At 44.2% G+C, this 22,768-nt stretch overlaps 1 protein-coding gene across 1 annotated transcript in view; it reads left to right on the forward strand.

Moving 5' to 3' along the window:
- Positions 1-20,798, forward strand: part of MKNK1 (MAPK interacting serine/threonine kinase 1) — a 25,707-nt gene extending 4,909 nt beyond the window's left edge. The window contains exons 2-12 of the mRNA XM_083157412.1: positions 6,470-6,571; positions 7,546-7,643; positions 7,911-7,990; positions 8,335-8,408; positions 11,573-11,677; positions 14,129-14,184; positions 14,368-14,463; positions 18,583-18,777; positions 19,574-19,738; positions 19,984-20,027; positions 20,400-20,798. Of these exons, the coding sequence (XP_083013538.1) occupies positions 6,470-6,571; positions 7,546-7,643; positions 7,911-7,990; positions 8,335-8,408; positions 11,573-11,677; positions 14,129-14,184; positions 14,368-14,463; positions 18,583-18,777; positions 19,574-19,738; positions 19,984-20,027; positions 20,400-20,628 (1,244 nt within the window). The 3' untranslated portion in view covers positions 20,629-20,798. The remainder of the gene's footprint in view (positions 1-6,469; positions 6,572-7,545; positions 7,644-7,910; positions 7,991-8,334; positions 8,409-11,572; positions 11,678-14,128; positions 14,185-14,367; positions 14,464-18,582; positions 18,778-19,573; positions 19,739-19,983; positions 20,028-20,399) is intronic.
- Positions 20,799-22,768: the final 1,970 nt, after the last annotated feature.

The raw sequence follows: 22,768 nt of genomic DNA on the forward strand, positions 1-22,768 counted from the left end.
GTGTCTACGGCTCCTGGTGTGTGTGTGTGTGTGTGTTGTGTGAGCTCTGGGGACAGGGGTGTCTACGGCTCCTGGTGTGTGTGTGTGTGTGTGTGTGTGTGTTGTGTGAGCTCTGGGGACAGGGGTGTCTATGGCTCCTGGTGTGTGTATGTGTGTGTGCTCTGGGGACAGGGGTGTCTACGGCTCCTGGTGTGTGTGTGCTCTGGGGACAGGGGTGTCTACGGCTCCTGGTGTGTGTGTGTGTGAGCTCTGGGGACAGGGGTGTCTACGGCTCCTGGTGTGTGTGTGTGTGTGTGTGTGTGTTGTGTGAGCTCTGGGGACAGGGGTGTCTATGGCTCCTGGTGTGTGTATGTGTGTGTGCTCTGGGGACAGGGGTGTCTACGGCTCCTGGTGTGTGTGCGCTCTGGGGACAGGGGTGTCTACGGCTCCTGGTGTGTGTGTGTGTGTGTGTGTGTGTGTGTGTGTGTGTGTGAGCGCTCTGGGACAGGGATATCCACGGCTCCTGGTGTGTGTGAGCAAGCTCTGGGGACAGCGATATCCCGGGCTCCGTGTGTGTGAGCTCTGGGGACCGGGATATCCCAGGCTCCTGGTGTGTGTGTGTGTGTGTGTGTGTGTGTGTGCGCGCGCTCTGGGGACCGGTATATCCCAGGCTCCTGGTGTGTTTGAGCTTTGGGGACAGGGATATCCCGAGCTCCGTGTGTGTGTGTGTGTGTGTGTGTGTGTGTGTGTGTGTGTGTGTGTGTGTGAGCTCTGGGGACAGGGATATCCGGGGCTCTGGGGGGGTGTGTGTGTGTGTGTATGTGTGTGCGCGCTTGGGGGACTGGTGTACTCTGTGGACAGGGATACTCAGAGCTCTTTGAGCATACCCCTGGGGTCAGCGATACACTGGGCTCCTGTTGCGTGAGCTCTGGGGAAATGGATTTTCTGTGCTTATGCTGTGCGTGTGTATGATCTGGGCACAGTTGTGCCTCACTGTTGGGCAATGTATTGAGCCAATAATAGTTTTCAACATAACTTCTCATTTTATAATAAACTTATTGTTGGTGAAGAGACAGCTGTGACTGTCCATTGCAGCTGCCCTGAGTTTACTTCTCTGCTGTGAATGTCTATTACCGGTATTTATAATAAATGTAGTGTTCATTGAATTTGTGGGCTGCCATGTTATGAATGACTTGGTAGCCTCTCTCGGTTGCTGTGTTCGGGATGAGTTGGCGGCCTCTCTCGGTTGCTGTGTTCGGTATGAGTTGGCGGCCTCTCTCGCAGTGGCTGTGTTTGGGATGAGTTGGCGCCCTCTCTCTCGGCGGCTGTGTTCGAGGTGAGTTGGCGCCCTCTCTCTCGGCGGCTGTGTTCGGGATGAGTTGGCGCCCTCTCTCTCGGCGGCTGTGTTCGGGAGGAGTTGGCGTTGACTCGTGTATGGATTATGTATTTATAAGTAGAATTGTGTGCAATAGTTTGAGGTTATACTACTATTAACTGAAGCTGCAGCTCACCCGAATAGGGTGTGTGTCAAGTAAAAAATTTTAAGAGAAGAAAATGAGTGTATTGCTGTCAGCTATGCAAACACTACAAGTATCTCTGTAGTAATACTCATAATGATATTACAGGAAACTGACTGCAGTTATCACATTAAATAGATAGCCACCCCAAAAATGCTGTGATTCACAGGATAAAGTTGCGCATTTGTCTTTGGCAGCCCTCATAGAAACATAGAATTTGACGGCAGATAAGAACCACTTGGCCCATCTAGTCTGCCCCTTTTTTAAACATGTTACCTCAAACCATATTTGATCCTTATTTCTTTGTAAGGCTATCACTATGCTTATCCCAAGCATGTTTATATTGTACTACTGTATTTGCCTCTACCACCTCTGATGGGAGGCTATTCCACTTATCTACTTCTCTTTCTGTGAAAAAATTCTTCCTCGCATTTCCCCTGAATCTTCCTCCCTCTAGTTTCAGTGCATGTCCTCGTGTTCTGTTGCTCCTCTTCCTGTGAAGAATGTCTCCCACCTGTACCTTGTTAAAGCCCTTGATATATTTAAAAGTTTCTATCATGCCCCCCCCTTTCCCTTCTCTGCTGTAAAGTATACATATTAATATCTTTTAGTCTTTCCTGGTACGTTTTGTGATGTAGGCCATGCACCATTTTAGTTGCCCTTCTTTGTACAGTCTCTAATGTATTTATATCCTTCTGGAGAACTGAACACAATACTCTAGGTGAGGTCGTACCAATGACCTATACAGTGGCATTATTACTACTTTCTTTCTACTGCTGATGCCTAGCAGCACTTGCCTAGTCCTGAGAGTGCCATTGACATGGGTGGCATCTGTGTCTATGGCACTTAGGCAGCCAGCTACGGACATAGACCGGGCCAGCGGCATTTCAAATGTAGCATCAAACTCTAGCCAATCATAGCTGGCTGAATTGCAGCCAATCAGAGAAGCGGCTGCAGCAGCACCTCCTAATTAGCTGAAAGGCCAACAGCTCTGATCTGATGGCGGACTTCACTACATTTGAAATTCTGCTGGCACTGTATGTATCTCTATGGCTGCATCCTAATAGTAAGTGCTATTTTAAGTTCTTCCATCCTGCCTCCCTAGCCACAGGTCATTCCCTGGCTGTGTCTGTCTATGTTCCATGAATCCCCATAATTTGTCCTTCTATTGTGCTATTTGGTCAGACTCGGTGGGTAGGAGATGGGTAACTACAGTATCAGTGGATGTACACCTCCGTGCCTCAGACTGAGGGCTTCTTACTGCATTATCTGTCCTCTTATATTCTATTTATTAAATGTTGATTTCCAGCCAATATTTTGGAGTACATGAAATATTCATATATAGCTCATTAATTGTGTGAAAATCAATCCTAGCTTGAAAATGTGGATGTAATAAATGTGCATGCTCTCTCTATGCATGAACCTGAGACGGGAGGGATTTGCATAGTGAAACGTGGAGTTGTCACACTTATCAGTGACACACCAATACGTGCATTTCTTTGCTATTGAGTCACTTTTATTTGTAACTTCCTTGAAAGTTTTAAACCTGCCAATGCCGCCTTCCAGGAACACAGTCCCTGAGGCCAGGGCGAAAGCGCTTTGGTAAACGTAGATGTAGAATGACACCTTTATGGTACTTTTGGTGTTGCTGATGTCACACCGGGGTTAGTATCTGCTGGGAAAATGCTGCTCTCCAGCTTCTTGTAACTCTGCTAGGCAAAAATACTATGTAGCTTACAGGCCTGTACATGCATGTCCGTCATACCTTCCCACATACATCGGTCCTACCTATAACACCATCTCTTTCCCTCTAGTTTATCACATGTAAAAAAATACCCCCCCCCCTAGTTTTCATGTCTCCAGGGAAACCCCTGATAGGCACTGACACTTGGAGATAAATAAAGAGACCTGTCTCTACTACTCCTTTAACAAATCTCTACTATCGACCTACTATATTTTATCTCTGTTTATTCTGCTGTAACTACTGGCATCGTATCGGGGATAAGTCCCTGATTACGTGTTATCGTGGGTCCCGGTGACCGCTTATTAAGCGCCTTGAGTCCCATTGGGGAAAGTATGCTATATAAATGGAACTTACTTACTGGGGATTATGCAGCATAAGAACAGATAACAGCGGTATCGGGGCTAAGGTACGGCATCAGATACCCCCCCTTAGTCTATCTACATATATTTAGATGTAGCAGGAATAAAAAAGTTATTGAAAGATGTAAAGTAAATAAAGTCAATGCCTTATAACATTAGTGTTAAGGTGCGTACCCGCGGTACGATTTATGTTCTGTATGATATTGTATACGATTTCCCAGGAAAGTCCCAGTGGTCAAAAGCATAAGATTTGTGCTTAAAATAACGTACAATGTGCATAAGATATCATATAAGATAAGACATCACAGCTGTACTATACTATCTTATGCTTTCTAGCCTAGACGACCGGCGGGAGCATGCATCGTACGTCGGATAGTGCGTACACATGGTAAGATATAGTGCACTATCTAGCATGCTATTCGAAATTAGCTAGATAGTGTGCTAGATTTTGCACTATATCTTACCGTGGGTACGCACCTTCAGCATTAAAACACAGCTGATCATGGTTTCCCCAATACATGATTTTATTTTATTTCTATTAAAATATTCATGAAAAAAAAAAAAACTGGTTTAAATCACATAAAAAAAACAAAAACGGTTTAGTTAAAACTTTATGACCCATTGCATGTTTGCAGTGTATCAAAGTGAAGACACCGGTAATGTCAACAATTGAGGCCCCAAGTATGAAAAGAAAAAAAAAAGTTTTTTTTTTCTTGGTACATAAAGCATTGTAGCTTGTACAACAAAAACATGCGATTCCTACTATTTCGATACATAGAATCTGCCGGAAAATCTTCACAGTATCTTCATACATTTAAATGGACCTTGGGACTTGATAGTCTACGTCAGCAGTTCCCAAACTTTTTTTCCCCCTCTCCCGGACTCCTAGATTAGGCTTTCCATTTATGAGTACCCCTCATCTTAACTTAAAATATCTACAGTACTTACCAGTGGAGTGGAAGTGAGTGGTATGCGTGTCCTTATATTAAGGTGCTGTCAGGAGACGGGCCCCGCTGGCCGTGTACGGTTTCCGGTGTTCCCCCTAATGCCTGTAAGATTAATGCCGCTGCTTACTCCACCTGTGTCAGCATGGGGCAGATGATTGCTGACACAGGTGGAGTAAGCGCCTGGTACAGCATGGGGCAGATGATTGCTGACACAGGTGGAGTAAGCGCCTGGTACAGCATGGGGCAGATGATTGCTGACACAGGTGGAGTAAGCGCCTGGTACAGCATGGGGCAGATGATTGCTGACACAGGTGGAGTAAGCACCTGGTACAGCATGGGGCAGATGATTGCTGACACAGGTGGAGTAAGCGCCTGGTACAGCATGGGGCAGATGATTGCTGACACAGGTGGAGTAAGCGCCTGGTACAGCATGGGGCAGATGATTGCTGACACAGGTGGAGTAAGCGCCTGGTACAGCATGGGGCAGATGATTGCTGACACAGGTGGAGTAAGCGCTGGTAGCTCTCAGTGGATTGCTGGTTGGGCAAAGCACAAGGAGATTATGACACTGCAGATGAAACCAGAAGTGACGCAACTTGGTTAATCTCCACGGCAATGAGATTTCTTCGGCCACCAGGAGACTTCTTCCTCTTCCGCCAATCACCAATATTTTCAAGAACCTCCAACTGATCTGCAGTGTACCCCCAGGGGTACACAAACCACTGGTCTACACATTTATTATTTAATAATTTCTATTTCAATGGACAAGGGTTCATAAAGGGTTAAAGTTTAGCAAATGGTCCGTCTACTTTAGGGGCTGTACCCGCTGGTGTTGCATTCAGTCAGTGGCAATGCTTATATAATGAGACCAGACTGGGCACTTGCCCCTGGAGGTAGTGTGCAAGTACAAGCAGGTCGTGGTTTGACTGATACATGCACAGTGAACACAATTAAATTTAGGGTACTTATGTATTATCTGGGCTCCCATGTTAAATGCACCCCATTTTTTCATACCCCTACTATCCAACTACGCATGGAGTTGATTTTTTTTAGTGTGGCGAGCGCAGGGAGCCACCGTGCCGAAGCGTGGCGAGCACAGCGAGGGGACGCGGTCTCATGTAATATCTGGGCTCCCGTTTTTCTTATAAGTACCAAATTCAGCAGCAGCACCCCACACAGTACTAATGGTGGTGAGCAGGTACTATTCCTGCACCCTTATCCTTGTATTCACTAGTATTAAACTGTTGGTAGAAGCATCTACAGTGTTGTGAGACTAGAGCAGACGTCAGCAGTAGTTCTTACCCTCTGTCCTCAGGACCCCACACAGGCCATGCTTTCCAGGTCACATGGCGGCTGTACGGTGTATCACTTTCTATATCTATTAATAACTGTCCTAAGCTTCCTACAGCGCAGTCACTCATATCTATCTGTATTACCTTGTGCTCTGTACATAGACGTGTCAATGCTACATTCAGTAATGTGTGTATTGGATCCTCCTAGTCTGCCGCATCCAGGGGATGACTGTGTAAGGGGTACAAAATGCTGTATGTGAAAGTGCCCTTCATACTGGGCTTTCTTGTGGTCTGTACCCTCAGATGATTTACCAATCGGACATATCCAAGACCTCTGTCTATATAATTTCTAGATTTTTTTTTTTGCCCATACTGCATTGGCTGCAGGTAGTAATGCCATTCCATTACTATGTGGTTCATATACATTTCACGAGAATGATAAACTGCCTCCGTTTGTAGCATTTCATGTACCTGCAATGCAGACTGTGCACGACCTCTGTTTATTCAGCAGCATGGCGAAGGGGTGCCATACCAGATTCCAGCAATTACTGCTTGCATTGGTGTAGTACCACCTAGTGGCATCATGTGGTGGTGCAGCTTTCTTACTGATCTAATCTTTATTTTGGCACAGAAATGGTCAGCAGTCAGCACATCCCGATAGATGACGCAGGGAAAAGGAGAAAGAAGAAGCGAAGGACCAGAGCGGCAGAGGCCTTCACTGGGAAATTTGCAGGTCAATCTAGAACTATAAACACAGATTCCACTTATGCTTTGAAGAAGGGTCTCGTACTGTTTACATTAGTGAGGCTGTAAACAGCCCTCTGCCATTGATATGATTGCAGCACATACAGTTCTCATCTTACTGGTTTACTTTCACTCTCGATTAATCATATGTGCTGAGAACAGTAAAGACCTTGCACGTCTCTATTACATGGCCCTGGTATACAAATATGGATTCCGTTGCTTCACACCAGTGGCTGACTCACTATGTACAGCCAACTTACTTAACCATTGGTGTTTGGCTTCTTGATATAAAGGTACAGTATAGCTGTACTCACTGTTACATACTGATTCTCATGGAGCAAAGCTTCAGCGGAGTGTGGTGTCAATACAGCTCACCAGCCATTAAGTATATGTAGGCACTGGGTATTTACACTGGAATCATAATTGCAGGTCTTACTGGTGCTAAGAGGAAGATGTATGTCTTCCACTGTGATGCTCTATAACAGTCTCACAATCTAAACATGGTTCCTGTAGTGATCCCGATGGCCATCTTGGGAGAGTACATGAAGCCTCCCTGGATTTTACACAGTGGTGCACTCCTTTCAACGGGTGCCGGACGGGATCTGGACTGTCAAAACATTGACAGCTTTTTTTTCCTTGTGGGGGTCGACGACCCCCATAGAGGGAGAATAGAATAGGTAGCGAGCCCGCAAGGGGCTTAGTTGCGCTCACCATGCTGTCGGGCTAATGACTGTCGGGCTAAGGACTGTCGGACCCCTATACCACACCCCTTTCAACAGCTTTTACTGTAAATACAGTGAAGTAATGGTGGCTTTTTACATAAATTGGGAGGCGTCAGTGCGAGGCTTGTAACAAATGAGAGCAAAACTAGGCTAAGGTGATTCCATCTGTTTAACTTTCCTACAGTTTCCGGTGTGCTAGCTCCGCAGACGTTGTCCCTCATTGTCTGTTTGTTTTTTGCAGACTTGTACCAGCTGACTGATGAGCTGCTTGGGGAGGGGGCATACGCCAAAGTTCAAGGATGTATCAGCTTGCACAACGGAAAAGATTACGCCGTTAAGGTGAGGTAGCAGTTAAAGACCAATGTTTCTGGGACCTATCCTGTATATAAACTCTAAACTTTTACTCCCAACTGTCGGAATGTGTGCGCTGTCCCGTCAGTGTTGGCGTGTGAAGTAGAGAACCGGTCTAGCATCCCCCCAAATCCTCTACTCGTCGATTTACATGAGGGAGGCAAGAAAGAGGCCCGATGTCCGTAGATGCCGGTGATCAAGCTTCCATATAGTGGCATTGCTTGTAAAATCTCACTGGTTTCTCTTTCCCTGCAGATCGTGGAGAAGAAGCCCGGTCACAGCCGTAGCCGAGTTTTCCGAGAAGTTGAAACTCTGTACCAGTGTCAAGGCAACAAGTAATAGCACATGCCGCAGCATTGAGTAATCTGTGCCCATTGTCCTGTGTGCTTGTGAAAATCATTTGTATCACATGTATAGGATCCTAGGGGATAATTCAGGCCTGTGTATATTCAGGTATACCCTGCCCCGCAGAATGCACTCCCCAATGAAATGAAAGTACACAGAACCTATTTTAATGAACTGCTGTGAAGAGGAAAGATGGGTGTGGATAATATATGATAACCTCTCTTTCGGCCTCCTAAAACTACAGAAGAAGCTTACCCCTATGATTCTTCACACAAGCGCGGTCAGTCTGCAGCCTCTTGGCTTTGGAGTAAAATGACTTGCTTTGTTGTTTTAGGAATATATTGGAGCTGATTGAGTTCTGTGAAGATGACGCCCGTTTCTATCTGGTGTTTGAAAAGTTACGAGGAGGTAAGTCAAAGAACTATAACATCATCATTGGTTTGGGGGCGTACTGCCATTAGCCATGCGCTTAGAATGCATTCGGTACGGAGTATAAATAACATACGTTATTTTGGTGTTATGTACCATTCATTGCTTATAGAAGAACCGAATGGGCATCAAACGGTTTTCCTACATTTAATTCAGATTCCATCCCAATGCGCGTTCCCGTGTAGTGTAAATCGAATAGAAAAATAGTCTTGTCAGGCAAGACTTTATAGTACAGATCTGTACTATATAGTCCAAATCGAATGTGAACACTGTAACCAACCCAGATCGAATAGGGGTTTAATGTGAAATCTCAGTGTGTACGCACCGTTGGGAATCAACACCACAAAGTTATCCCAAAATCTAATAGGTTTGGCAACAACATGAGTTGTTCAGTGTTCTAAGTGCAGATGAAGAGAACCACAAACATGGAAGGGGAGGAATTCCTTTCATTGATCAAAGCTTTACAAAATTGGCAGATAGTGCTAGCTCCAACACCGGAAATCAATCCGCGTCACTACTAAATGCATACCAAGCCTATCTGGCTTAGATTTTTTTTATTTTATTTACTAAATTGTGACTAGAATTACAAAGAAAATGCCACTTAAATCTTTAAGCTCCGTGTACTGAGATGGGGGATATAGATCGGCTTATTCAAGTGTGTACATCCATTAGCATAAATATATTACAGATATATAACCGGTGTAAAATCCTCTGGGTAATGCTGTGTTTTCTTTCTCTGATAAATAAGGGGTACATTTTACAAGCTGCTGATTCTCTATGGCTTTGACCCCGAATTTTAAAATCTACAGTATTAAGGGTAAAACCAGACCTGCACTTCAACCTCTACATAAGTCACTCAAAACCTGTTAGAAGTCAACCTAAGTGACACACTGACGATATATTGAGCATTCGATCGAGCGGCCGATATATCGCTCGTACACACTGGCCGATTGTGCGTTGATCTATCTGTGAACGGCGTTGTTCAGATATATCACGTTGACTCTGCAACACAGCAGATACGCTGATATATGTCTAGATATATTGGGCATCACACAGTGTGTACGGACGATCCGTTGACCATTCGTGAAGCCGTTGGTGATTGACGGCTCAGTGGGCAGTCACATGCAAATGCACCCGCCCCGCCCACTTATGTTATTTCCAATGGATCGGGCAGTGTGAAGGGAGAACACACTGCCTGATCTGTAGGTATATCTGTTGGTGTGTACCCAGCTTAAATCGGTGAAATCTTGAGGTGTGCATGCATTACTAACTAATTTAGTGACTGATTAAAGATCAGTAACATCTTATTTATCTTTGTTCCAACCATGGGCTTAATGTAATAGTCTGCAAGCTTCTGGGAGTAAAGGACTTGTTCTGGGAATGCCCTTATGTATGTTTGTTATTTTTTTCAGTTATTCGGAAGGCAAACCCATGTTGGTTTTGTCGCGTAAAGGATTGCTGCTTTAAAAACACGGGCAGCCTCACCCAAAGTCCTGTCCCTCCGGAAACTTGCAGGCTGTTACATTTAGCATCATCAATTAAAATTTTAAATGCACCTATAATTGTTCTACTTCACTTAGGGGTATATCCGATGGTGCGTGAGTTGGTACTCTTTACCTAGCATGGCGGGCATCGCGGCCATCAAATGCACTAAAAACCGGGTGCGACGCGATGGCCGCGATTTCCCATAGGGATCAATGTTAAAAGTGTGATTGGACGCGATTTTACTGTTCAATGCCCGCGATTTTTCCATAGGAAACCATGTTAAATGGGCCACAGAGCCCTTATAGTGCCTCTGAAATGGCCCCCACAATTGTTAACGCCACCCCACGATCAACGTGAACCCGAAGCGTGGCGAGCGCAGCGTGCCCGCGAGGGGCGGCGGTACGCGTCCTCCGACCTTTTCATACCCCCACTATCCACGTCGGCGTGGAGTCGAGAATAGAATAGTGTGGCGAGCCACCGAGCCCGAAGCGTGGCGAGCGCAGCCGGATACCTTCACAGGTAAACGCGTCCCTTTGCGGGCTTCACAGGTATCCGCGTCCCCTCACGGGGCTCGCTGCGCTCGCCACACTATTCTATTCTCAACTCCACGCCGACGTGGATAGTGGGGGTATGAAAAGGTAGTAGGACGCGTACCACCGTCCCTCGCGGGGTCGCTGCACTCGCCACGCTTCGGGTTCACGTTGATCGTGGGGTGGCGTTAACAACTGTGGGGGCCATTTCAGACTTTAGGGGGACTATTAGGGCTCTGTGGCCAGTTTAACATTGTTTCCTATGGAAAAATCGCGGGCATTGAACAGTAAAATCGCGTCCAATCACACTTTTAACATTGATCCCTATGGGAAATCGCGGGCATCGCGTCGCACCCGTTTTTTTTAGTGCATGCGATGCCCGCGATTTTTTACCCCCGATGACCGCGATGGACATCGTGGGCGCCGTGCTAGGTAAAGAGTACCCGTGAGTTTTACTCTGGGTACAACACCTGGAGCTATTTAATTATGTAGCCTTTTCCCCATGTAGTAAAACCCCTGGCAATGCCGTATCTGATTTCCATGCATGTTCAGTACCAGAGGTGCTTTTTAACCCTTTGAGTGCCAAGTGAATTAGTCAAAATAGATTTGAATATTGGCAGGCAAACCTTCTTATTCATCATAATGACCTGTAATGTTTACCTTTCTTTTATATAGGGAATAGACACAACATTTTTTATTTGAATCTGTATAACCATTGTGAGATGCTGGCATTTTAAGCAGATATTTTGCACATCGCTCACAGATGTTGACACTCAAAGGGTTAATGTGGATTTTGTTTCCTCCAAGGTTTTGAGGAAACAAACTGGTAATTGAACACATACGTTATCGATCGCTAATTGAATTGCTCAGCACTGTCAATAAGCCAAGTGTATACCCCTCTGCTAATTGGATATGCCTCTTAATGTGTTTCTAGGGCATAGGATTGCTACAAATGAAGTCGGTAAAACTGGTACTTTCTCATTTGCGGTTCTACATAAACTTTTCATGAAGAAAATAAACTGTTCTCTTGATTTATTCTAATTCCTATGGAAGCAGCACAAGTACTGACATTTGTTTTTATATATGTGGGGGATTATTCACTGCGGAATGTTCTGAATTCTCTTGCAGGTTCCATCCTTTCCCATATTCAAAGGCGGAAACACTTTAATGAGCGAGAGGCCAGTAGGGTGGTACGAGACATCGCCTCTGCCCTGAATTTTCTACATACCAAAGGTAGGAACATTGGGGGTAGATGTATGAAGCAGTGATACGGGAGGAGAAGGGAGCCAAAGGACGTGGCCTATGGCAACCAATCAGCTGCTTTGTATAATTTTATATGCAAATTATAGATGTTCAGTGCTGATTGGTTGCCATGAGCCACTCCTCCTCTGGCTCACTTATTCTCTCATCACTGCTTCATATATCTACTCCATTATCTGTTATATGTTACTTATATAGTGCTAGCATCTGCATTTAACATGCGTGGTAGAAATACAGTTCTGGTTTTAGGTGAGAGCAATAGGTAGGGGATTGCAGTAGTCAGTGTGGTAGACAATTTAGCTGCGTCTTGTGTGACTTAAGTGTATCTAATGGAGATGTTACTTAGATACATGCACGAGGAATTGGAAGCTTATTGGATGTAGGGTACAAAGGAATGTTAGGGTGTCCACTGTAGATTATCGTGTGTGTGTGTGTGTGTTTATGCTTTGCTTATACAGTAGGGTTTAATGTGTTGTCCCCATAGTTAGAAATGTCTGGTAGACAATCACTGGAGTAATTTGCTAAGTAGGGTGAGCACCTGGATATAACAGTGGGGTAATTGTATCAAGCTTAGAGAGGTGGTATCGATCCCCATAAAGATGTTATGTGTAAAGTGATAATGCTCCAGCCAATCGGCTCCAATATGTAAATTGACAGGTAGGAGCTGATTGGCTGGAGCATTACCCTTCACATAACGTTCTTTCTGGGGACCTAGAGAATGTAGCGTTTGTATGAGAAGGGACTGGCCAGCAGGAGAATTAGAAGTAATCGCCTTTATTACCTGTAACTGAGGGGCATATTTATTAAGCTCTGAGAAGTGATAATGTGGCTGGTACTTTATCATCGGCCAATCAGATCCTAATTGAAGTTACAGGCCTGGTTCGAAAAATGACAGGTAGGCGCTGATTGGCCGGTGATAAAGACCAGACACTTTATCACTTCACCGAGCTTAATAAATCTGCCCCCATATTACATGTAACCAGGCTATAAAGCTAGCTCTTCTGCTCACCTATAGGGAAGGGTGTCCGCACTGGCACACTAAGGGGCAGTTCAGGTGCACACAGCCGCTGATATTACTGTTCTGTCATTTTAGGTCGAAAAAGAAATAGTATGTGCCAGCGCTTGCTGCTTCAATAATTAACTACACGGTTCTTGGATTTAATTTTTAATAAAAGATAAACATGTAGATAAACATATACATTTAATATAAAAAAATAAAAGATAAAATGATCTCGTATTTGTGCATCATTTGTATGCTTACACTTGCTCCTGAGGAAGCCAGAGGTGAATATTCTGGGGAAACTCGTTGAGCACATTCAAATCTGATGACTTCATCCTTCTAAAAGTGACCGAGTTCATCTTCCCTTGACGTCCCTTTTTACAAAAAAGCTTAAATACAATTCATGGGTTACAGCATTTTCCCTAATTCATTCCAAAGAAAGGAAGATTGTCGCACGGGAGTCTTGAGCCTTTGAAAATATAAGGCACTGCAGAACTGTCGTTGTCACAAGAGATCTGGCTACACATTTCTACCAGAGACATTGGATGGTAATATATCTGTCAGCTTCTAACATCCCCCTATTTACGGGACTAGTTCTAATGAAATCACACCTCAAAGTGATAAACTACAAATGATGCACAAATACGAGATCATTTTATCTTTTATTTTTCATATTAAATGTATATGTGTATCTATGTTTATCTTTTATTAAAAATTTAAACCAGAGAACCCTGTAGTTAATTATTGAAGCAGCAAGCGCTGGCACATACTATTTCTTTTTCTACCTTAAATATTAGGGTTCTTGACAAACCCTGTGCCAGCAGCTATTGATTGCGCAACACACACCACCTGTTTTTTCCCCTTGTTCTGTCATTTTGACAGGCTGGTAACTAGCATAAGTTCAAAGTTTTATAAAGTCCTGTAAAGCTTGTGCAATCTGTGTAGGTGTGCACTCTATACAAGTATACATACGTTTAGGGTTGCAGTCAGACTGAGCAAACAACACTTGAGTTAACCAGCTGTAAAGTTAGGAGCTGCCAGACTTGGGACATGGATTCAGAACTAGCCAATTGGGATAGAGCTGGGGAGGGGGGAGTTGGCTGATATAATAGAGACGTGATCCGCCTCCGCTTAGAGCCCAAGGTCTGTCTCTAAGATTGGTGGGCATCCAACAACCAGGTGGTTTTCCCAGAATAACCTCTGTAATTCCCAGCAGGGAGATCACTATCTATATTTCTGTTATTGATTTATTTTGGCTGATATAATAGAGACGTGATCCGCCTCCGCTTAGAGCCAAGGTCTCTGTCTCTAAGATTGGTGGGCATCCAACAACCAAGTAGTTTTCCCAGAATAACCTCTGTAATTCCCAGCAGGGAGATCACTATCTATATTTCTGTTATTGATTTATTTTGTCTGTTTCCCAGGAATTGCACATCGAGACCTGAAGCCAGAAAATATATTGTGCGAATGTGAAGATAAGGTACACAATGCTGATGTTGGTAGCAATATTTGAACCACAGTAATGGTAATCTCATACTAGTGGGAACAATAGAGCTAGCGTTTTATAATGCCATTATTATGTGGCATCTGCATTAACAGCACCTGTGGAGACAGCCACAATAATGTATTGTCAAGTGATGCTCTGTGTCTGATCTGTTTCTAGGTCTCACCTGTGAAAATCTGTGACTTTGACCTTGGGAGCGGTGTAAAGCTGAACAGCGCATGTACCCCAATAACAACCCCGGAGCTCACGACTCCTGTAAGTGCAGATGGTACCCCAATAATAACAGTAATCTGTAAATGATGCACATTAATCATCTGTGTATTGATCTGAACGTCATTGCTTTGTAGCAGATGTAGTAGCCTCCAAGTTTGGAGGCTGTACGGGAGGCCGACCGAACTCAGACATTTAATTTTTTTTAAAGGGGCAGCATGTTCAAGGCCTGGTTTGCCTTGTAAAATCCCACACTGCCACCCGTTACATGTGGCCCCTAAATACACATGTGCTGGTTAGTGCAGTGTAACCACTTTGGTATAAAGTACCCTTATTATCCATTCTCAGGTTTGATTTATTGTTTTTATCGTTCTCCCAGCTACGTGCCTGAAATACAGAATCTGTGTGGCGCACTGAAGGGAACGGGTGGTAGACGTCAGAGGAATATGTCCGTTCCCTTAGGTCTGCTACTAGAAACCTGTAATTCATTCTCTGGCTGACCAGCGATTTTAGCCAATAATTCAGACATGGAAAAGATAATGTGCTGAAGTCCTCTATTCCAGGTCCAATCACATATTAAGGTGGGTGAGGGCAGGGGTTAGGTGCTAGCTTGGGCAGTACTGAGGGCAAGTAGTAGTTGGAGTAGAAGTAACTAAGGGCAAACAGCTGTTGGGGGTAGAGGGGAGTAAGCGCAGGGAGTACCGGATGGTGCTTGGTGGTAAGGATAGATAGCAGCTGTGGCAGGTCTGAGGGCACAGGGGGGGGGTTAGGGTTAGGCAGTACTAGGAGCAGTGTTGGCCATAGATAGCTGAGGATGGGGTTAGATAGCTGGGACAGTGCTGGGGGGGGGGGGGGGGTATGTAGGGGTACATAGCTAGTGATGGGGTTAGATAGCTAGGGTAGTGCTGGGTCATATCCGATCGACTGTGGACAATGCTATGGACGACCCCGCTTAGTCGAACATGTCTAGTGAGATGCCTAAAGATAGTTGACCGCTTCTAGATCCACATTAATGGACGTTACCGTTCCTAAACTAAAACAAGACTTAATGGATTATGGTACCTGCCACTGCTACGGTTGATGCTGTAAATGGTTCCTGCCGTTGATGCTGCATAGGGTACCTGCCGTTGATGCTGCATAGGGTACCTGCCGCTGCAATTTATACATTGCCCGGCCTGTAATGAACCATACTGGAATATGTCCTCTGCCATCCATGGTGTTGCGTTGGTTAATAATATGCATATCCCGTTACTTGCTGCAGATTTGGACTGTGCACGGTGTATTAACATATAAATTAGAATCTTTGATGTCTGTATGAGAAATTAATAAGCGCTGGGTATTTGTATATGAGCTGCATCCCCCCCCCCCCTCTCCGATAATATATTTGTAATTACTGCCTGTTTACGCTGTATTAGCTCGGGTGCCAGAGGATATGTAACCTGCCATATTTAGCCGTATCCAGGCAACGGCCGGCCTATCGCATCACACGTGGCACCTTATGGAGAATGAATTATTTTAGCACATTACTACTACATCCAGATTGAAGCCTCACTGTAGCTTGCCAAGTATCCGTGAGAGACACCAGATTAATTTCTCCAGTTTCCAAACACTGTCCCAGTTATCCGTAATTAGATCCGAACAATCAAAACAGCTTTCCCGTACGTTCACACGCTTTCCTGCCCCAGGATAGGGCAAATGCTATTTGGAGACATTGGGGCAGATGTATCAAGCCTGGTAAAGTGATAAAGTATGCACCGGCCAATCGGCTATGTTTGAGAAATGAGTTACAAGATGATTGGCTGGTGTGTTATCACTTTACCAAGCTTAATACATCTGCCCCATTGTGCGCCGCATGCAGAAATGCACCGATATTGCAGATGCACGTGTCCGATAAGTAGGCTGGCACTGCGCAGGATAGGAACATGACATGTGGAAATGGCCCATGTTCTGTGTGGTGACCGGTTGCAGGATTTCTTATTCTCTCTGGAAAGCCAATTTTTTTGGCACATTTAAGTTGGAGAATGCAGGTTTTAGGGACGGGGTGCTTCATTTTGATTTGCTCATAGCAGTTAGGTTTGGGTACTAGTGGGGGGACCTAGGTTTAGGCTGTCTGGGAGGGTTGGGGATATGCTCCTTGTAAATGGGGTTATGGTCAGGCTGCAGGGATGGAGGGTTAGGGTGGGGGGCAGTGGGAGTTATACTTACCTGACCCCGGCTGGGATTTCACCCATTGGGATGCCAACGTAGGTATTCTGACCGCTGGTCATCCGTATGTATCCCAGGCAGATTTTGGGTACGTTACTTAAATAATTCTTGGTGTCTGCTTAGGAGGATGTACAGACCTTTTTTTTCTCCCTGCCAAATGACCCTACTTATCCATGGGCTGATGTTTCTGTGTTCTGCTCAAGTGTCTTCTGTTTTGAGCTGAAACCATTTCTGCCTGGTTAGCGTGGGGGCCTTACTTGCGTCATGTTCATTTCTCTGTGAGTTAGGAAGTCTATTACTGTCGTTATGCAGCTGACTTACCGGACATGCTTTGGCAGAGCTGGTCTGTACATGGTACCAGCTGTGTGCTAGTATTGTGTACATAAAACAGATCTGCCCTAACAATATCTGCAAACACAACTCCACGGGCCGGATTTTCTGCAAGCTCAAACGGTAGCGTATATACCCAGCGCATCATGGTATTGCAGTTACGAGATAGTCGACCTTCCAGGTCTGTCAACCTTAGCAGTGTTGACCTTCTGTGGTCGACCCAATGCATGTCTACATTATATGGGTCACCCCAATGGCGCATACCCTGTGAGCTACACCTTGCTATGGGCGGTATTCAGTTATCTTTACTCCAACGGGGGGAAAAAATCACGATGTCCTGCTATTTGACCGATGGATATTATCGGGATATCCAATTTTATTTATTAATAGTTTCTTATATAGAGCAGCACTTTTCATTGTGCTTTACTATAATCGAGTCCAGCAATGCATGTGGAGACCCGGTGCACTAGGTCTACCCTGGGTGTGATATAGCTCACAGACAATGTCGTGTCAGACAGTCAATAGATAGACACCAAAAGTTAGACATTGACGTTATAGTATATTACATCTACAATGTCTAGGTCTACAGTCATATGGTCCACAACAGATACTTTTATCTTCAAGATGGTGCTAAATAAATCAGTAGAATCTGATTGGTTGCTGTGGGCAACATCCATCTTCAAAAGAACCCTCATCTTAGTAAATTTACTTGTGTGTATGTATATGTGGGGAGGATATTATATGGCGCAAATGGTAAATGTGACACTTTTTTGTTAATTCCGCTGCAAGGTTTACAGGACTTTTTTACATTCCCTTCTATGGAGGCAGGGCAATTTTTTGGGGCACCCGCAGGAGAAACTCTGTTGTTGTTGTTGCCATGCGGTTCGGCGCGGATGTAACCCTATATTGTTGTTGCAGTGCGGCTCGACGCGGATGTAACCCTATATTGTTGTTGCAGTGCGGCTCGGCGCGGATGTAACCCTATGTTGTTACAGTGCGGCTCGGCGCGGATGTAACCCTATGTTGTTGCAGTGCGGCTCGGCGCGGATGTAACCCTATGTTGTTGCAGTGCGGCTCGGCGCGGATGTAACCCTATTTTGTTGCAGTGCGGCTCGGCGCGGATGTAACCCTATATTGTTGTTGCAGTGCGGCTCGGCGCGGATGTAACCCTATATTGTTGTTGCAGTGCGGCTCGGCGCGGATGTAACCCTATATTGTTGTTGCAGTGCGGCTCGGCGCGGATGTAACCCTATATTGTTGTTGCAGTGCGGCTCGGCGCGGATGTAACCCTATATTGTTGTTGCAGTGCGGCTCGGCGCGGATGTAACCCTATGTTGTTGCAGTGTGGCTCGGCACGGATGTAACCCTATATTGTTGCAGTGCGGCTCAGCACAGATGTAACCCTATGTTGTTGTTGCAGTGCGGCTCAGCACAGATGTAACCCTATGTTGTTGATGTTGCAGTGCGGCTCAGCACAGATGTAACCCTATGTTGTTGTTGCAGTGCGGCTCAGCACAGATGTAACCCTATGTTGTTGATGTTGCAGTGCGGCTCAGCACAGATGTAACCCTATGTTGTTGTTGCAGTGCGGCTCAGCACAGATGTAACCATATGTTGTTGATGTTGCAGTGCGGCTCCGCAGAATATATGGCTCCGGAGGTGGTGGAAGTGTTCACAGAAGAAGCCACGTTTTATGACAAGCGCTGTGACCTGTGGAGCCTTGGAGTCATCCTGTATATCATGCTGAGTGGCTACCCACCCTTTGTGGGCAACTGTGGGACAGACTGTGGTTGGGATCGCGGGGAAGTCTGTAGAGATTGCCAGGTAATACGATAATCTCTGCCAAATGTTTAATGCGCACCTGGTCTTCTACCATTGCTACACTGGCCAATAGGGATTAACTACTTCTAGTGCACTACTTCTAGAAAACCCTTTATCAAACTAACGTTTGCCAACAGGGCCCATCTGCTACCCTGTGCGCCTGCCTTTTATGTGCAGTTTGGTGACAGAGCTGTTAGTGTAATCTGTCACACTAGAGCTCCATTTGTAGATCTATGGAAAGACTGTAGGCACTAACCCTCTGTTCAGCACTGCGCTGGAAGAGGTGACACTGACAGCTGCAGATAGCCAAGTCCTCAGCGGCACACAAAGGGGCAGAGTGCGTTTTGGAAGCTTAAAGTGTGGCGCAAAATAAGCCTAGAGGTAACGCCTTACCACATGTACATACAGTGCATCCGGAAAGTATTCGTTTTTTATTTTTAATACATTTTTAAGAATCTCCCACAACTTTTTTTTCACGTTGTCATTACAGGGAATTGCGTGTAGAATTTTGAGGCAAAAATTAATTTATTCCATTTTGGAATAAGTCTGTAACATAACAAAATGTGGAAGTGAAGCGCTGTGAATACTTTTTGGATGCACAGTACACACACATACTGTATTAGCCTACCAGTAGATCTTTGCAGTGTATTCATAAACCCCCATGGTGGGAATCGAACCCAGGATATTGGGGCTGGCAAATTGGTTTCTTAGTAGACCTACTTTTCTTCTGAAGTTGGTTTTGATTTGTGTTAGTAATATGATTCAAAAGCAAAGGGACTACTAAGAATTTCTATTTTAGAACAAGCTGTTTGAAAGTATTCAAGAAGGCAAGTATGAGTTCCCAGACAAAGACTGGTCCCACATCTCCAACCCAGCCAAGGACTTAATCTCAAAGCTGCTCGTACAGGATGCCAAACTGCGCCTCAGCGCTGCTCAAGTTCTTCAGCACCCGTGGGTGCAAGGGGTAAGTAGGGATGCACCTGTAGAGACTCTTAAGGAAGAATCTATTTTTTTTTCTCTTCACTGTGCCCCTTTCTTGATAGTCCAGACTCTCCATGCTCTATATTCCTGGCCCCAGTCTTCCGTCTTGTTACCCCATGTTTCGTCCATGAGTTGAATCTACTCTACCCCTTGTAAATATTCGTTGAAACTTAGGCCAATATTGACGATGGATTAACAATGGTGCGTTTTTTTTTATTTTTATTTTAGGGTGCCCCAGAAAGAGGACTGCCCACTCCACTGGTTCTTCAAAGGTAGTTTTCCAGTTCGATCCTATTAAGAGCATGGCCTTGTTATCCCATTACAAAGGCAGGGGCAGATGTATTAAGCCTTAACAAGAGATAAATGCAAGGGTGATAGAGAAATGTCCAGCCAATCGGCTCCTTACTGACTTTTTTTAAACACAACCTGTAACCTGCCTGTTAGGATGTGATTGGCTGGACGTTTATCTCTTTATTACCCTTGCATTTATCTCTTGTTAAGGCTTAGTACATCTGCCCCAGGTTTTGTATTTTCAACACGCTCCTTTTCTGCTAAGCAGTGTACTGTAACATATCTCCCCACTGTTACCATGCAGAATATCGTCCACACTGTACCGGTGTAACATACCTCTCTTCTCCCAACAGGAACAGCAGCACTAAGGAATTAACCCAGTTTGCAGCCGATGCCATTGCGGTAAACCGCCAGATTTCACAACACGACAGCGACCTGAGTGAAGAGAATGAAAGTTTTGTCCAGAAGTTTTGCTCCGTGAGGCTCTCGCCTCCATCTAATTCCCGCCTGGCAAAACGGAGGGCACAAGCCCATGCCAGCAAAGGTAGTGGCGTAGGAAGTGCCAGCTCGGTGTCTGTCTGAGCATTATGGGCACCCTACAGCTCTTTTAACCAGGCTGCTCTCAGTGACTGTTCTAATTATTTTTTTAACGTTTTAATGTGCCAGCCGGTGCCTTGCAGCTGCACTGGAAGAACTACCTTTTTTAATTTAGTGAAACATATAAATAATATTAAATAACTGTGATACAGACAGGAACTCTTTGTGTGTTCTCTGACTTGTACGAAGATCTCTGGTGCTAATGGCGACAATTGCACATCTGTCGCCATTGTTATAGGAACACAAACGGTTTGTTAGGAGATAAATGTGAAAACCTTTCCCCGACTTATTTATTAATGTTGCACAATCTTCCAACACAACTGCCTTTTTTTTTCTGTACAATTTTTATTCACGTTGTGTGTTTTATTTTTTATTTTTTTTAAACCCTTTATGATCACAAAGCCACAGTGGATGCAGCTAAGCCAAAGCTGTGTTTTTTTTGTTGTTGTGTGTTTTTGTTTGTTTTTTAATTTTGTTATTTTGTTCTCTGAATATTTAAAGTTTTATTTTTTATAGCACTTTAAATAATATTTTTTTAATGTTGGGGATGGGGGGAGGGCATTTTGTATAGAAGCGGATATGTTACTGCCTTGTCAGTGACTGGTCGATGTGACACAATTTCGGTGTAAAATGTGAAAGTCCTAACATCATGAGTTTTTTTTTTGTTAATGTTATTTAATACTTATACTAAAATAAATATCCATATTTTTATCTTATGTGTATTTGTTTCATTCTGAAAGTAGCCAGATATTGGGTGACTCAGCTCTCTGGTGCATGACTAGATCTGTCATTTTCCATTTTTTTGCAGTTGCATATTAATCTGCGGAGATGTATCACAAGACTTATAGAGAGTACAAACAAGTTACTAATGGATTTTTTTTTCAAACAATTACATCCTCACATAGAGATATAGGTCCATAAATATTGGGACCTCAACACAAATCTCATATTTTGGGCTCTATACACCACTAAAATGGATTGGAAATTAACCAAACAAGATTTGCTTTGACTGCAGACTTTCAGCTTTAATTTGAGGGTATTTACATCCAAATCAGGTATGTATACACGGTGTATACTAGGAATTACAACAGTTTCTATATGTGCCTCCCACTTTTTAAAGGGCCAAAAGTAATGGGCCCCATACATCAGCAATCACAATTAATGGTTTTCCAGATCGTGATTTTTTTTGGTCAGATAAATGGTTTCTAAAATCTATTTGACTTGGCCACATATTACAGATTTATTTCAGTGATCGGCAGATTTTTCCCATCTAAAGATTGCATCTTCATATCTGGAAATTGCCCAATCGATTGTCTTTTCAGCTGTTCATAATGTAAATAGATGAAGACGAATTGGGAATGCCCACACATATAAAAAAGAACCGCAGATAATATCAGATTATTAAGCAATCAATTTGGCGATCCCTATTAATTTTTGATTGGGATTGCCAAAAGGGGGAGCCCATACATCTAAAATTAATTGTGGCAATCATCTCCAGATCTCAGGATTGTCACAATTAATTGCTGATGTATGGGGCCCATAACCCACACATTACAGATTTATTTCAGTGATCGGCAGATTTTTCCCATCTAAAGATTGCATCTTCATATCTGGAAAGTGCCCATACATCACCTCAATCGATTGTCATTTCAGATGTTACTTCTTTTCATAATTTAAATAGAAGACGACGAAACGGGAATGCCCACACAAATAAAAGAACCGCAGATAATACCAGATTATTAAACCTGTTTAAAAATCTGATTCAGCAATCGATTGGCGATCCCGATCAATTTCTGATCGGGATTGCCAAAAGGGGGAGCCCACACATTAAAGATTAATTGACAATCATCTCCAGAACTGAGGATTGTCACAATTAAATGCTGATGTATGGGGCCCATTACTAGTGATTGACTTGGCCGTTGCATAACATTCCACTTATTTGCCTTGAAGCATTTGACTCAATATGAGCAGATAATATTGCCTGAAACTTCAGAATTCATCATGCTGCTTTTGTCAGCAGTCACTTTATAAAAAAATACAAGGGAACCAGTTCCATTGGTGGCCATACATGCCCACGCCATGGCACTACCACCACCATGCTTCACTGATGAGGTGGTATGTTTTG

Source organism: Crinia signifera, chromosome 8 (genome assembly GCF_055691185.1).
Source record: "Crinia signifera chromosome 8, ASM5569118v1, whole genome shotgun sequence".
Taxonomy (NCBI): Eukaryota; Metazoa; Chordata; class Amphibia; order Anura; family Myobatrachidae; genus Crinia; species Crinia signifera.